The sequence below is a fragment of the Elephas maximus genome, chromosome 17 (assembly GCF_024166365.1).
Source record: "Elephas maximus indicus isolate mEleMax1 chromosome 17, mEleMax1 primary haplotype, whole genome shotgun sequence".
Classification (NCBI taxonomy): Eukaryota; Metazoa; Chordata; class Mammalia; order Proboscidea; family Elephantidae; genus Elephas; species Elephas maximus.
The window spans coordinates 60,935,899-60,950,733 of record NC_064835.1 but is presented as its reverse complement, the minus strand read 5'-3'; the positions used below and the strand labels follow the sequence as shown (position 1 = coordinate 60,950,733).

The window sequence follows — 14,835 nt, the reverse complement described above, 5'->3', positions numbered from 1 at the left end:
ATTTGACGCCTGAGCTGATGCCCTCAATTATGCTTTCCCGCTCCTGAGGCCCTTGTATTGGGCTCAGGACAGTTTTCCTTCCATCCGCTGTTGTTGTTTGGATGCCCCAACTCTTCCCTAGTCTCACCTTTGGTTTTCATTCCTTTTGCTATTTCTTGGATGGACAAAGCAGGTGGCCGGAAGTCCCAGAATAGCTCCAGCTAGTCTGGAGATGAGTGTATTGAGAAGTGCAGTAAGAGCTGATTAAGCCATCCTAGAGCTTGGATCTGGGCTGATCACAGACATGTTAGATATCAGGATAGTCTTCTGTAAGTACTTGTTCCTCTATGTCTTTATCAGTCATCTAGAAGGCTACATGCATGCTACATATGTACAGTAAGCTGCAGACGCAGTCACCAGGATATAGAAGGCATGGTTCCTGCTGTAAGCTGCTCACACACTGGGCTGATGGAACAGCCTTAGTAAGAGTCGCTGTTTGTAATGTGGCACCAGTGAGATGCTGAAGCCCTGAAGACACACAAAACCAAGCCAAACCTGTGGCCATAGAGTCAATTTCGACTCATAGTGACCCTGTAGGACAGAGTAGAACTATCCCCATGGGGTTTCCAAGGCTGTAATCTTTATGAGGAAACCCTGGTGGTGTAGCGGTTAAGCGCTACGGCTGCTACCCAAGAGGTCGGCAGTTTGAATCCACCAGGCACTCCTTGGAAACTCTATGGGGCCGTTCTACTGTGTCCTGTAGGGTCGGTATAAGTTGGAATTGACTCGACGGCAATGGGGTTTGGGGCGGGGAATCTTTATGAGAGCAGACTGCCACATCTTTCTCCTTTGGAGCTGCTGGTGGATTCCAACCACTGACCTTTCAGTTCTCTGCTGAATGCTTTAAACATTGCAGCATGATGTTGATCTGAACACAGACCTTGAAACAAGTCAAAAGAATGATTTGATGGGGAAGAAAGGTGGGCAGGTCGGGCCAGTGTAGGGAAGGGGGCACAGGTGGGGACAAGCTCACAGGTAGAGTTAACTTGGCCAGAACAGAGGCACCTGCCCCAGTGCGGAGGAAAGGCCAGCGTTTCCTACTGGTCCCTGGGACACCAGCCCCTCAGGTTGCTCAACTGAGTTTTGTAAATGCCTCGTACTCTTCCCCCACTCTGTGAGATAAATTCATCATGTACGCTAGCATGGTTAAGGTTTGGGGAAGTTAGGCGATGAAAACCCTGCTTAATCCAGCACTTCCCAGCACCCATTAACTTGTGTTGGGGAAATGCCCCATTACAGAAGGCTTCTGAAGGCCTTAACTACCATGCTGCACTAAGGCATCTTGAACATGTTTCAGGGGCTCCTGTCCAGGATCTGGCTCACCCACAAGTGGCATCTGCTTCTTTGTTTCTTCTTTGCCTTAGACTTCCTTTCCCTGGTGTCACCTGAGGTCTTCTGGGAAGAAGCCCAGAATCGGTTGTCATCGGCCCAGGGTCTGGGGGCAGCCTTCATTCAGCTAGGCCATTGGCTGCCCTCTGCCTGTATACAGGTGGAAGGGGATGCCCATGGAGGGACGCAGGGGAAGAAGTGATGGTTTCTGAGGGACCTGAAGCTCCTCATTGTTACTGTGGCTTTCATGCTTTCTCCTGGTCCTACCTGCAGAAATATGCTCACGGCTCTCACTCACCTGCCCTCAATGCTTCTGCCACTCTGCCAGGGTCTGTGCCTCAGACTTTATCTTGCTTGAAGCACACGAGCAAACAACTTCTTCCAGGGACCTGTGTAAGCTGACTGTCCCACTGCCTGTGTTGGGGGCTGCAGGCTTCAGTGGCCTTTTTGCCTTAAGCTTTTCCAATTCGTTCGTCTCAACATATTATTTTTTTTCTAGTATCAGTGCATTAGATTTTCAAACCCTTCAGAGTTGCATCTGTTTGGCCAAGGGAATTATCAAACATGTCGATAAATATTTATGTACATTTAGCGAAATATTATAACAAAAAAATTAGAAATAACCTAATTGTCCAACGGTCAGGAAATTTTTAAATAAATTATGAGACATTTATTGCCTAGTATCAATTACTAGTTTTTTTCAAAGAAATTTCAATGGCACGGGAAAATTCTGGAGGTCTGATAAAAAAACTTTTTAATGAAAGTGTAATCTTTATTTATTATAGAAAAATATAAAAATAGAAATAAGCTAAAAACAAAACTTAAATACTAAAGTCTTCTTAAACAGACACAATCTTGCTTATTTTTTCAGGTGAACAAGTACGTATCTTTATATCTTTATATATTTGTCAGGTAGCCCAGAAGGCACGCGTCTTAGTTTTGTAATGCTGCTGTAACACAAATGCCACAACTAGGTGGCCTTAAAGAACAGGAATTTATTTTCTCACATTTCTGGAAGGCGAGAAGTCCAAGTCAGGGTTTCGGCCTTGTTGATTACAGTGTCGGTAGCCCCAGGTGTTGTTTCCCTGGCCATCTTCACGTGGATCTGTCTTCCTCAGTGTGTGCACGTCTCTATGTCTAACTTGGTCTTTTTAGAACCAGAGTACTAGATTTAGAACCCACCCTACTCAGGTGTGCTCTAACTAACATGACAAACCAGTTGCCATTGAGTCAACTCTGACTCATGGTGACCCCATGTGTGTCAGAGTAGAACTATTCTCCATGGGGTTTTCGGTGGCTGGTTTTTTGGAAGTAGATCACCAGGCCTTTCTTCCCAGGTGCCTCTGGGTGGACCGAAACCACCAAACTTTCTTTTAGCAGCCGAGTGCATTAACGGTTTGTACCACCCAGGGACTCCTCTTTCCAAGCAGGATTAGATCCACAAGTGTAGAGATCAGAGTTCCAACACCTATTTCGGGGGATACAGCTTAATCCATAACAACATGTTAAGTATTTCTGTCTGAATTATAAAATTCTAGGTCATATTACTTGATTTTATTCTAGATGTTCTGTGTTTCTATAAGGACCATGTGTTAAGTCTAAACCAAAAAAAAAAAAAAAAAACCCAAACTCATTGCCTTCGAGTTGATTCCAAGTCATAGTGATCCTATAGGACAGAGTAGGACTGCCTCATAGACTTTCCAAGGAGTGCCTGGTGGATTTAAACTGCCGACCCTTTGGTCTTTTAACCAAATCTTTTAACCACTATGCCACCAGGGTTTCCCTGTTAAGTCTAGAATCATAAAAATTAGGAGCAAATAAAGCTGGAGACGGGCCTACATGTTGGCGTTGGTGAGATCATCTCGTTGATGGGAAAAATCAGCAGGTGGAGAGCAGGACGCCGAGCCTGGAGTCCCAGAGCTGTGTTTACTAGCTGGTGGCCTTGGGCAAGTTTCCCCAGCTGTTGGGGCCTCTGCTTGTTTTATTACTATCACCTGAGATTATGTTACTTGAATATTCTGTAAACTATAACCTGTCAGAGTATTTTGTCAGAGAAGTGAAGCTAACTTGTAAACAAGAAAAATGATATAGATAAGCACTCACTTGTCTGTAAGTAGGCATGTAAACCAGGGCTCTGAGGAGCTTGTACTGTGTGTTTCAAAATCTCCTAGAATCTGACCACAATGAGACACATCCAGGTGGCTTTATGTTTCCAAACACCTGGGCATGAACAAAACAGCAAGGCCTGCAGAAACCATGGAAGTGGGCGGATTGTGAGCCCACACAGCCCATTTATAGGTGCTGACCTCTCAGGAAAGGGACTTGGGAGTCCCTGACATTTGTTTTCTGATGGGCTGCAGCACCAGAGGGTACCAGAGAACAAAATTCAAAACATCTCTCCCATGTTTAAGGCCGCTGTGCGTCTGCTTCCAGGGGGCCCAGTGACACAGTAAAGGCCACGTTAAAGATGAGAGGCCCACAGAGGACTCTGAGTAGCCTGGAGGGGTGAGGGAGAAGCCCAGGCGTCATGCTGGCTGTGGGCAGGCTGCTTGCTCACTGGATACTGGAATTTGGGAATTCAGAGATGCATACTGCCCCTTCTGGTGTAAATATAGGCTGGGCACAGGGCACGCTGCTTTGCACAGTGAATGTCAGGTACTACAAAGAGCTCTGAAGAAAAATGAAGTTGGGTGAGGATAGGTAGTGTGGGTGGGGCTGGGAAGGGACACTGTTTTATATAGTTCAGTCAGGGAAGTCCTTTGTGAGGAGGTGACATTAAAGGCTTGACTGAAATGAGAAGATGAGCCATGCTGCCTGGTGCTTGTGAACCCGTGTGTTGAAGTTGTCAGGTCTAGGGGTAAGTCCTCCTTTCCTCTAAGTTGTAGGCCTTGGGGAGTTACTCTAGAGCTTCAATTACTGAAAAAGTGGGTGGTAATGTTGAATGTTTCATAAGGTTGCTGTGAGGATTAAATGATGTCATGCATGTGATGTGCTGAGCGCAGGACCTGGTGTGGAATGGGTGCTCAACAAACCAAAGTGCACCTTAGTAACAGGTTTAGAACCCTTGGTGGGCAAGATCGTTGGTTACTTCAGGGACTCTGTCTAGCCTGTGAAGATGAGAACTAGAAGCACAGCCAGGCCCCTGGGAGTGACTCGGGAGCTGTTCCCTTGTACCCTCATCCCTGATCACATGTGATTTCTAGAGCATCCTCCTCACGTGGACAAAAGGCTTCAAGGCATCTGGCTGCGAGGGCGAGGATGTGGTCACCCTGCTGAAGGAAGCGATTCACCGGCGAGAGGTGGGAGAGACATGGCTTGAGGCTCTGAGCTCCCCAGTGATTTCAGTTATCTGTGTGTTCAGAAAGTGGGGAAACATTCAGTGTAATGGCATTGGTTGGGGGCAGAATTAACTTAGTCATTGGGTGATTATTGAGTGTCTACTATATGTCAAGGTGTTGAGGGTTTGGTAGTGACCACAACAAAGTCTTGGCCCACGTGAAGCACACATTCTGAAAACAAACTCACAGTCTAATGTTGGGTGCTATTAAGCGCTGTGAAGAAAAATGAAGTTGAGTGAGGAGGATAGATAGTGTGGGTGGGCCTGGGAAGCGACACTGTTTTAAGGAGTGTAGTCAGGGAAGGCCTCCGTGAGGAAGTAACTTAAATGAGATGAGAAAATGAGCCATGCTGTGTAGGATAAATTTCATATTCATATAAATCTCCTTTGCAAGTGTCTAGAATATCGTGAGAATGTTGTGGTTCATTTGTGGACTGGGGATCTGCTTCTGTCCTCTCAGGAGTTTGACCTAGATGTGGTTGCCGTGGTGAATGACACAGTTGGAACAATGATGACCTGTGGCTATGAGGATCCTCACTGTGAAGTTGGCCTCATCGTTGGTAAGGACCCAGTTTGTCCTTCCTGCATAGGGATTGCCTGGAGTTGGCAGAACTCAAGGTTAAGGGCATAGTCCTCCAGGCTGCCAAGTCTGCCTAAGATTTCAGACACCAGCCTCAAGTCAGGGTATGCCCAGGGCCACCCTCACTTCTGACCAGCTAGCTACAAATTCAGAGGTTCCATGGACTCCCTTGGGTTTGATAATTTGTTAGAATGAAATCAGGAAAGTACTATTCTTATGATTATAGTTTTATTATAGCAAAACGATGCAAATTAGAACCAGGCAAAGGAAGAAATACATAGAGTAGAATCTGGGACTGGGAGGCTACCAAATGTGAAGCTTCTGTGTCCTCAGAGACATGTCACTCACCTGGTGATGATGTGTAGCAAGCCATGGAATATCGCCAATTTTTTTTGGAGGCTAACCAGAGCTTCAGTTGCCAGAGTTTTTATTGAGGCTTCATCATGTAGGCATGATTGATTGATTTATTGCCCACATGGTTAAACTCGATCTTCAGCAGCCCTCTTCCCCTAGGTCATATTACATGGCCCAAAGCCCCAACCCTCTAATCACATGATTGGTCTTTCTGGCATGGCCAGCCCCCACCCTGAGTCCTCTCTTTAGCATAAACTATTGAATAATAATGAATATAATAACCATGAATAAGAAAGGTGCTCCAATCCCAAGGCTTTGGAGATTACCCCCCAGGAATCCAGACAAAAGCCCAACCTCTCTTTAGGTGAAGCAAATTCCTTACTACATAGGACACAGAGCCTTGGATGGTTAGGAAGATGGCCTGATGTCTCTGATTGGCAGGTACGGGCAGCAATGCTTGCTACATGGAGGAGATGCGGAACGTGGAACTGGTGGAAGGGGAGGAAGGGCGGATGTGTGTCAACATGGAGTGGGGCGCCTTTGGGGACAATGGATGCCTAGATGACTTCCGCACTGAATTTGATGTGATGGTGGATGAGCTTTCCCTCAACCCTGGCAAACAGAGGTAGGCGCCCAACCCCATATGCGTCCTGTTCATGTACCCCCGACCCGGACAGTGATGTGGGCTCGGATCCTCTCCAATAACATTTCCCACGATCCTAGTTCTCTCTCAAGATTTCGAGATAGATCTTACCAAACAAAGGAGTTGTTGTTTGTTGCTGTTGGGTCAAAGAGAAAGCACGCTAAATGCGAAGCAAAGTTAAGGATTAAGACTCAGCATCCTACCCTTTTTCCTGGAAGTGTGGTGGGGGTGGAAGTGTGTGTTCTTTCTTGAGGAGTTGGAAATAAGCCTTGGGAAGCAAATGAGCCTAGAAGGTGGGGCCGATGCTGGGGAGTCCCATGAGCCTCAGGCACTGGGCTCAGTTATGCTAAAGGTGGTGGTGGTGGGCCCTCTTCCACTAAGGGGAACTCTATGCCTTCCCCTTTCTAATGAGTGGGGGTGACTGAGCTGGTCTGCCCTGTCTCAACACATCTTATACCTTCCTACTTAACTCCATGAACATGAACCATATTGCAGGTTCGAGAAAATGATCAGTGGCATGTACCTGGGCGAGATTGTCCGTAACATCCTCATCGATTTCACCAAGCGTGGACTCCTTTTCCGCGGTCGCATCTCAGAGCGACTCAAGACACGGGGAATCTTTGAAACCAAGTTCCTGTCTCAGATTGAGAGGTGAGATTTTTAGGTCTGTGATAGGGTGGGACTGTGTCCTCCTTTCTTCTCATGGGGAGACAAGCTAAAGGATTACCACAGCTTGAGTAAGATCGGGCATGGCTTATATACAGGTCAATTTAGTGGCTAACACATTCATATCTATGGTGTTTAAAGGACCTTCTTGTGGACAGTTGGCCTGTCATTTGGCCCTACTGTGGGGGCTTGCATGTTGCTATGATGCTGGAAGCTATACCACCAGTATTTCAAATATCAGCAGGATCACCTGTAGTGGACAGGTTTCAGCAGACCTTCCAGATTAAGACAGACTAGGCAGAAAGGTCTGGTGATCTATTTCTGAAAATTAGCCAGTGTAAACCAGTGGATCAGAACAGCACATTGATATAGTGCTGGAAGATGAGCACCCTAGGTTGGAAAGCTAGCTGCAACAAAGGATACACGTACCAAGGATCACGAAGATGGCGCAGGACCAGGCAACATCTCATTCCGTTGTACATGGGGTCACCGTGAGTAGAAACAGACATGGTGGCAACTAACAACAAGATGGACAGTTTACAGTTTAAGGGCAAGTATATAACATCGGCATGAAAAAAACACTGTATGCCAAGCTGTCATGAGCCCATGCAGAGTAATATGGCTGGGTTTTAGACCAAATATCAAAGGGAGAAAGATACTTGTCCCTAGGATGTAAATTGAAATGCACAGAGGAGGGTAACCTATTAAAAGCCTTTGTGCTTGACTTGGGGGTTCTTCCTAACTGCTGGCTGGGGTGGTCAAGTGGTCAAGACTTAGTGAAGGTTAGACCATCAGGCAATGCAGAAAACATGCCGGACATCCGTTCAGTAAGCCCAGCCCCCTCTCCGGTCTAATGGCAGAAGTGTCTGCTGTAAATTAGAACAGAGACTTCCAGAGCCCTTTTTAAAAAGTTAATACTGTGTCATTACTCTCAGACACATGGAAAGCTGGGAAGTAGATGGCTGGCATGAGTAGCCCCCAAGGCGTGTGCGTCAGTGAATAGAAAGAATGTGTTCTAGTATGCGTGTCTGTTTGTGCGAGAGAAGAATCCATAGTTCTAAAATAGTCCTCTTTATAATCAGGTTGTTTTTTTTTCTGACAATCTTATTTACATTTGTGTAATAAATAGCGGTGGGGGCAGGGTAGAAGAGAGGCTATTGCTGGTTGGTGATGCTGGTCTTGCTGACCTGGGAACAACCGTGGGAGAATGGACAGGAAAGAGCTACGCACCTGAGAACCGTCACATTCAGCCATCGTCACTGTCTTTGTTATTTCCAAAGGAGTGGCATACATAGATAGTGAATTTTCTTTTGTTTCAAGAATCAGTTTTGTATTAGCAACACCCTACCTTGCTTGGGTAAACGGGAAGAGGGAGCTGTTTCTTGGTCTTCCTGTCACACTTGAGAAGTGGCTAGTGGAATGGGCAGTGGGCTGAGTTCAGGAAACCCTCCCAGATGGCCAGGCCCCACAGAGCCCCTCCTATAGGGGAGCTGGGCCCTTGCGGTGGGGAGGGGTGGGGCCATGCAGCCCTCTGGCAGATGACTGACTGACCCTCATGGTCTCTCTCCCGCCAGTGACTGCCTGGCGCTGTTGCAGGTCCGGGCCATCCTGCAGCACTTGGGGCTTGAGAGCACCTGTGATGACAGCATCATCGTCAAGGAGGTGTGCACTGTGGTGGCGCGGAGGGCGGCCCAGCTCTGTGGTGCAGGCATGGCCGCTGTGGTGGACAAAATACGAGAAAATCGTGGACTGGACACCCTCAAAGTGACTGTGGGCGTGGATGGGACCCTCTACAAGCTACATCCTCAGTGAGTGCCAGACCCCAACCCTCTTGCCTCTTGTTGCCCTCTGTGTCCGTTCTGTCCTTCTCTTCTTTCTTTGAAAAGAATCCTTAGACATTCCAAAGAGCATATATAATGTATACATAAAGGAAGGAGCCCTGGTGGCACAGTGGTTAAAACGCTCAGCTGCTAATCATAACATCGGTGGTTCAAACCCACCAGCTGCCCCACAGGAGAAAGATGTGGCAGTCTGCTTCTATAAGATTTACAGCCTTGGAAACCTTATAGGGTCACTATGAGGTAGAATTGACTCGATGGCAGTGGGTTTGGTTTATATATAAGGAGCCCTGGTGGCACGGTGGTTAAGCACCCGGCTGCTAACTGAAAAGGTTGGCGGTTTGAAATCACCAGCTGCTCCTTGGGAGAAAAGATCTGGCAATCTGCTCCCATAAAAATTACAGCCTAAGAAACCCAATGGGGCAGTTCTACTCTGCCCTATAGGGTTCCAGCGAGTCGGAATCGACTCAATGGCAACGAGTTTGGTTTTTTGGTATATGTGTATATATATATATATATAAAAGCCAAAAAAACCAAACCCATTGCTGTCAAGTCAGTACACACACACACAAACATATATATATATATATATATATATATCAGGTAGCTCCTGACTTATGATGTATTCAAGTTACAAACCGCACTTACGGTTCTCTCTCTTTTTTTTTTTGTCCATCTTATAGTTAGTACTAGTTAGTGGGAGCCCTGGTGGCACAGTGGTTAAGAGCTCGGCTGCTAACCAAAAGGTCGGCAGTTCGAGTCTACCAGTTGCTCCTTGGAAACCCTATGGGGCAGTTCTACTCTGTCCTATAGGGTCGTTATGAGTTGGAATCAATGGCGATGGGTTTGGTTTGATTTTTGGTATCGTTAGTAATAGGCGCTACATACAATGTTGCAGCGTGAAATTTGCCAATGTTGTCATTCTCAGATGTAATGTTTCCAAACTCTAAAGACAAAAATCAGATTTATGAAGATACTTATAATAAAAGGCAATAATAAAATTTTTTAAAAATGAGGTATTCAACTTACTCAGAACTGACTTACGATGGAGTAGTGGTCAGAACGGAACCCTGTCTTAAGTCATGGGCTACCTGTGTATGCACATACACACACACACACACAAATACGGTGTAATGATTAATAAGCAGAAGTAGACCTGTGTTTCCACCACCCAGTGTTAGAAGCCCCCTACGAGGACCTCCCCAACTGCACCCTCCACTCTCCCCTGCCAGGGTTGACCTCTATGTTGAGTCAGTCACTTGCTTTTCTATTTTCCCACATGTCTATATAGAGAGAGAGAGACATAGTTTAGTTTTACTTATTTTCGAACTTGCCATAAATAGAATCCTATGACATCTCTTCCTCTGTGACCAGCTTTTCTCACAGCGTTTATGGTTTGAGATGCATCCATATTGAAACATGTACTTGTTCATTCATTTTCGGGGCAGAATAGTGTAACTTTGAGTGAGTCTACTATAGTTTATCTCTTCTACTGTTGATGTATGTTTGGGTTGTTTCTATATTTTGACTGCCAAAAACAGTGCTGCTATGAATTCTGGGAAATGTATGCTGGAGCTCTTGAGCAAGTTTTTCTACAGTCTAGAGCAGGGGTTGGCAACTATGGCCACTGTCTGCTTTTGTAAATAGTTTTATTGGCTTGGAGCCATGCCCATTTGTTTATGTATTTTACTGTCTAGGGTTATTTTCACGCTAGACAGCAGAGTAGTTGTGAAAGAGTCCATATGGCCCACAAAGCTGAAAATATTTACTATCTGGCCTGGTATAGAAAAAGTTTGCTGACCCCTGAGTATGGAAGTGCTGAATTCCCTTCTCTTTTTGCTCTTTCTTCTCTTTTGCTATCTCTCTCTTCTTACCATTTCGCTCCTCCTCATTTGCATGTGTTTTTGAATAAACTATTTTGAAGTCAGGAAATGCCTCAAATGTGCCCCACCTGGAATGCCTTTCATCTAAAGGTTGAAAGAATAAATAAATCTGTCCCCCTGGCCAGAGTAGTAACAACAAAACAAAACAACCCGTTGCTTCAATTCTGACTCATACTGACCCTATAGGACAGAGTAGAACTGCCCCATAGGGTTTCCAAGGAGCATCTGGTAGACTCGAACTGCTGACCTTTTGGTTAGCAGCTGAGCTCTTAACCATTATGCCACCAGGGTTTCCAGCCTGAGTAGTAGTGGACAGAGAAGCTCCTTGACTGAATCGTTTCCTGCTTTCCTGATAACTATTTCAAGAAGTTAAGCCACTTGTCCAAAGCCTATATGGTTACTGACAAGAGCAGAACTTCAGAAGTTCTGAGTCGCCCTTCCTGATTACACTGATAGTCCCAGATGAAGACTGGGAGGGAGACAGAAGCCCAGCCACTGGCGCCAGGGCTTGGCGTGAGAAGCCTCTGTCCTCAGCTTCATCCTAACCCTGCTGTGGTGGGACAAAGGATACTATGGTAAAAGCCCTAACGCAATGGGACTGCCTTGTTTTTCTGGGTCTCGCTAGCTTTCTGCCTTTGACAGGGTGCAGAGTTACCACTTTTCTATTGCTTGTTTTAGTGGAAAATATTTGGGCTTTTCTTCCCTGACAGGCTTTCACCTTAATCAGTTCCAGCTTTCCCAGATTTTACTGTATATCTTTCTCTGGTCCTATCAAAAGGGGATTATCTGCGATCATTTTAATGTCCCAACAGCAACCCCCTAAGTCTGCTCCTTCGCCTTTTAATGGCACGCTGGAGTAAACATGCGTCTGGGATGTAAGGCAATGCCCCTGGAAAATATTAAGCCACGTGTCCTTGGCTCCCCTCCAGAGCTTATGAACAGGTTGTGCTCTTCTGCAAGACATACTTGTGGCGTCCACCACTGATTAGTTTTAAGAACAGCTTTGTCAGAATCCCAGACCTTTGTGTCAGAATCCCAGACCTTTGTGTCAGATCTGAATTCTAGCTCCTCCACTTGGCAGCTGTGACATAGAACTTGGACACGTTTCTTGCCCTTCTGAGGCTCAGTTTTCTGATACGTAATGTGTAGTAAGCATTCAATACATGGTAGCCTTCATTCTTCTCACTATAATGATTCCTGGGTTTCTGACATCACTGCTTAGGGGCTCATCTCAGGGGACAAAAATCGATCATGACTAAGGCGTTTTTTTCTTGTGTCTTCCCCTCACCTTTTTCAGCTTTGCCAAAATCATGCATGAGACGGTCAAGAGCCTGGCTCCGAGATGTGACGTGTCCTTCCTGGAGTCCGAGGATGGCAGCGGAAAGGGGGCGGCTCTCATCACTGCTGTTGCCTGCCGCATCCGTGAAGCTGGACAGCGATAGAGCCCCTGAAATTGGAAGGGGCTTGCTCTGCTTCCCTCTCTTCCCTGTTGTAATTTTAAACTATAAGGTCCCACCCACTTGTGCCAGACACTCTTGGCTTTTCCTCGGCACAGAGGATCCCGTCAGACTGGGTTTTGCCTCTGCATATACTCACTGTAAAGTGTGGTGCCCAAGCCTTGGCCCTCCCAAGATAAATACAATTTGAAGTAAGGATTCGTTCACACCTGTCACAACCATCCCTATTGGTTCTCTTAAAACTTCTTTAAAATCCTACCCCCCTGGCCAAATTCCATGTCCCTTTATATAATCCTATAGGATGAGGACACTAATGTAAAGACTCGGTTGCTTCATCTTGGAGCCTGAACTTGGCATTTCTAGGGGGAGAGCACCCCCCCAGCAAGGATATTGTTACTGTTTCTTCCATCAGAGGCTGGGGAAGTCCCCACTAACTTGAGCCCGATTCTCCTACAGACAGGACATGGCAGGGAGGGGGCGACAATGAAGGGGAATCCATGAATATCCACCTGGAAGCCCCTCTTTGACCTCATCTACGAGCATTTGCCCTGTGGGTTCCTGGAATCAAGGGGTACAGCCCTGAGTCTGGGCGAGTGAAACCAAAGCCAAGAGTTGACAGCGTTCTGCAAGTGGCTGGCCACGCATCTCACTGCAGAATTATCTAGGAGCAACGGACCTTTGGGGGAGCAGCGGCTTTCTGTTTGTTTTTTAAAATTTTCCTGCAAAAGTGGAAAACACTGTATTTTTCATTGTAATTTATGTTTGGAATTTGTTTAGTTTGTGAAGTAGATCTGCACCTTCATCTTGACACTGTATGTAATGGTCGGTTGTATGCAATGTATTTATATGTTAATTTGCTATGTATATAGATGTGCAGGGACTTGTCAGACTGGGCCTCATCAGCAAATCAGTGGGGTTAAAGGATGGAAGGTGAAGATACTGCCTGGTTACTAGAAATACCTCATTCACTTGTGGGGAAGTGAAGAGGGACCTCTTCCAGGTGAGTGACGAGCAAAGCGGCTGCTCCCTGGCCCCTCCTTCCCCTGTGGACTGGGATGTGGAAGGTGAGGACGAGCGTCAGAGGCTGGGCCATCACTGAAGAACCACAGCACCTTGCTGCTGTGTCTCGAGCCTTTCCTGGCAATATTACGTATGTTCTTAACCAAAGGAAACGGGAATCATTTCAAATAGACTCCTTTCTTAGAAGCCTTTATTCTTAGGGCAATCACTAGTATTTTCAAGCTCTCTGACAGGATAAAGATGCCACCGACGTTTTATTTTTAACTGTGTCTACTTGCTCAAAAGCAAAACAATCAACAACAACAACCACCAAAAACCTCAGGGACAACATTTTTGGCGTATTTGTGCCCTTCTGGCAAATTTCACTTTGGGTTGGTTTAGCAAATGTTTGACAAAAAGTGTTGTCTGTGTGCTTCCCTAGGCTGCGCTGGCATCAATCTGCTGATCCATTTGTGTGTCTTTATACACAGTATTGATGTCACACTGCTGGGAGGGATGGGAGCAGCATAAAAGCCTCCGTACCCTACTTCCCAAGAGCCCAGTTAATTCTGAATCTGAAAGCCCTCTTCTGCCCTAAAATCCACACACCCACACTCTTAGGGAAGCTGCATACCACACAATGAAGAGGGAATGGCCTTGTAGCACTATTGAATAGGATGCAAGGATCAAAACAGAAAGGTAGAGAGAAGCTCACAACTCAATAGCATCCAATCTGTGCACATTTACCAAAGTTGTATGAGAAAAAGATCTGATTATATCATTTTTGGAACAAGGTGGGTTATGATGCATGAAAACTGTGTACAGCACCAGGTTTACCCAGGTCCTCCTGGGAAGTATGGAGGGAAGAGGGGCTGGCCCTTCTCATTTGTTCCAGTCTCACTTCACCTGTCTCGTGTGACCCCCTCTGCCGTCTTCCGTCTGCACTAACTGATCCGAAATGTGGATGCCTCTTAACTACACAGAAGCCAAGAGACGCTTCTAGATTTGTATGTCACTAAAGTGTGACCATGAAATAGAGATGAATTTTTAACTTTGAAACTTGAATATTAGGCACCTATGAAGTTACACATTTAAAAAAGAGATGTGTGTGTGTGTGTGTGTGGCTATTAAGGATGTGCTGTTGAAAATGCAATTTGAATGTTTGTGTTCCCAGAATTAGCTGACAGCCCTTTGCTGTTGCTGCTTTGCCTGATGTAAATACTGCAGATCTCGATCTTTGACCCGGATGTGTTGAATAGCAGGTCATCTCAAATCCTTCCTCATTCAGCCTAGTGGAGATGTCATTCTGTACAATAAGTAACTAGCTGGATTAGCTATGTGATGTTAGTTATTATTAATAAATTTTAACATTTTAAAAAATATGCAAGTATTTCAAAATATGACTAATGAGTATTTTCAAGAGTTGTCCTTTGGGCATATTTGTACTTCCTGGTCAGTCTGATGAATAATACATGGGTGTGGGGTTTACTATAAACTTTATCCAAAGACTGTGGTGTTTGTCCTTGGTTCCTGAGAGATAACCTCTAAAACTTTGGGATTTCCCTAGTGGTTGAAACGTCTTTAATGAGGCTTCCAGGCCACACCTGAGGGTTCATGCTAATGAAGGCAAGAAAGACCCACCAAGTGATATCAGTGGACCTCAGGGAGGGGATGTGATTCAATCAATCATGCCTATGTAATGAGATCCAA

At 45.8% G+C, this 14,835-nt stretch overlaps 1 protein-coding gene across 2 annotated transcripts in view; it reads left to right on the top strand.

The window, feature by feature from the left end:
- The window catches only part of HK2 (hexokinase 2), a 75,634-nt gene extending 61,127 nt beyond the window's left edge, over nucleotides 1-14,507 (top strand). The window contains exons 13-18 of one of the 2 annotated variants that reach the window (XM_049856440.1): nucleotides 4,572-4,667; nucleotides 5,166-5,265; nucleotides 6,081-6,264; nucleotides 6,778-6,933; nucleotides 8,523-8,756; nucleotides 11,967-14,507. In XM_049856440.1, the coding sequence (XP_049712397.1) occupies nucleotides 4,572-4,667; nucleotides 5,166-5,265; nucleotides 6,081-6,264; nucleotides 6,778-6,933; nucleotides 8,523-8,756; nucleotides 11,967-12,111 (915 nt within the window). In that variant the 3' untranslated portion in view covers nucleotides 12,112-14,507. The remainder of the gene's footprint in view (nucleotides 1-4,571; nucleotides 4,668-5,165; nucleotides 5,266-6,080; nucleotides 6,265-6,777; nucleotides 6,934-8,522; nucleotides 8,757-11,966) is intronic. The other variant, XM_049856441.1, reaches the window with a different exon arrangement.
- The last annotated feature ends 328 nt before the right edge of the window (nucleotides 14,508-14,835 follow it).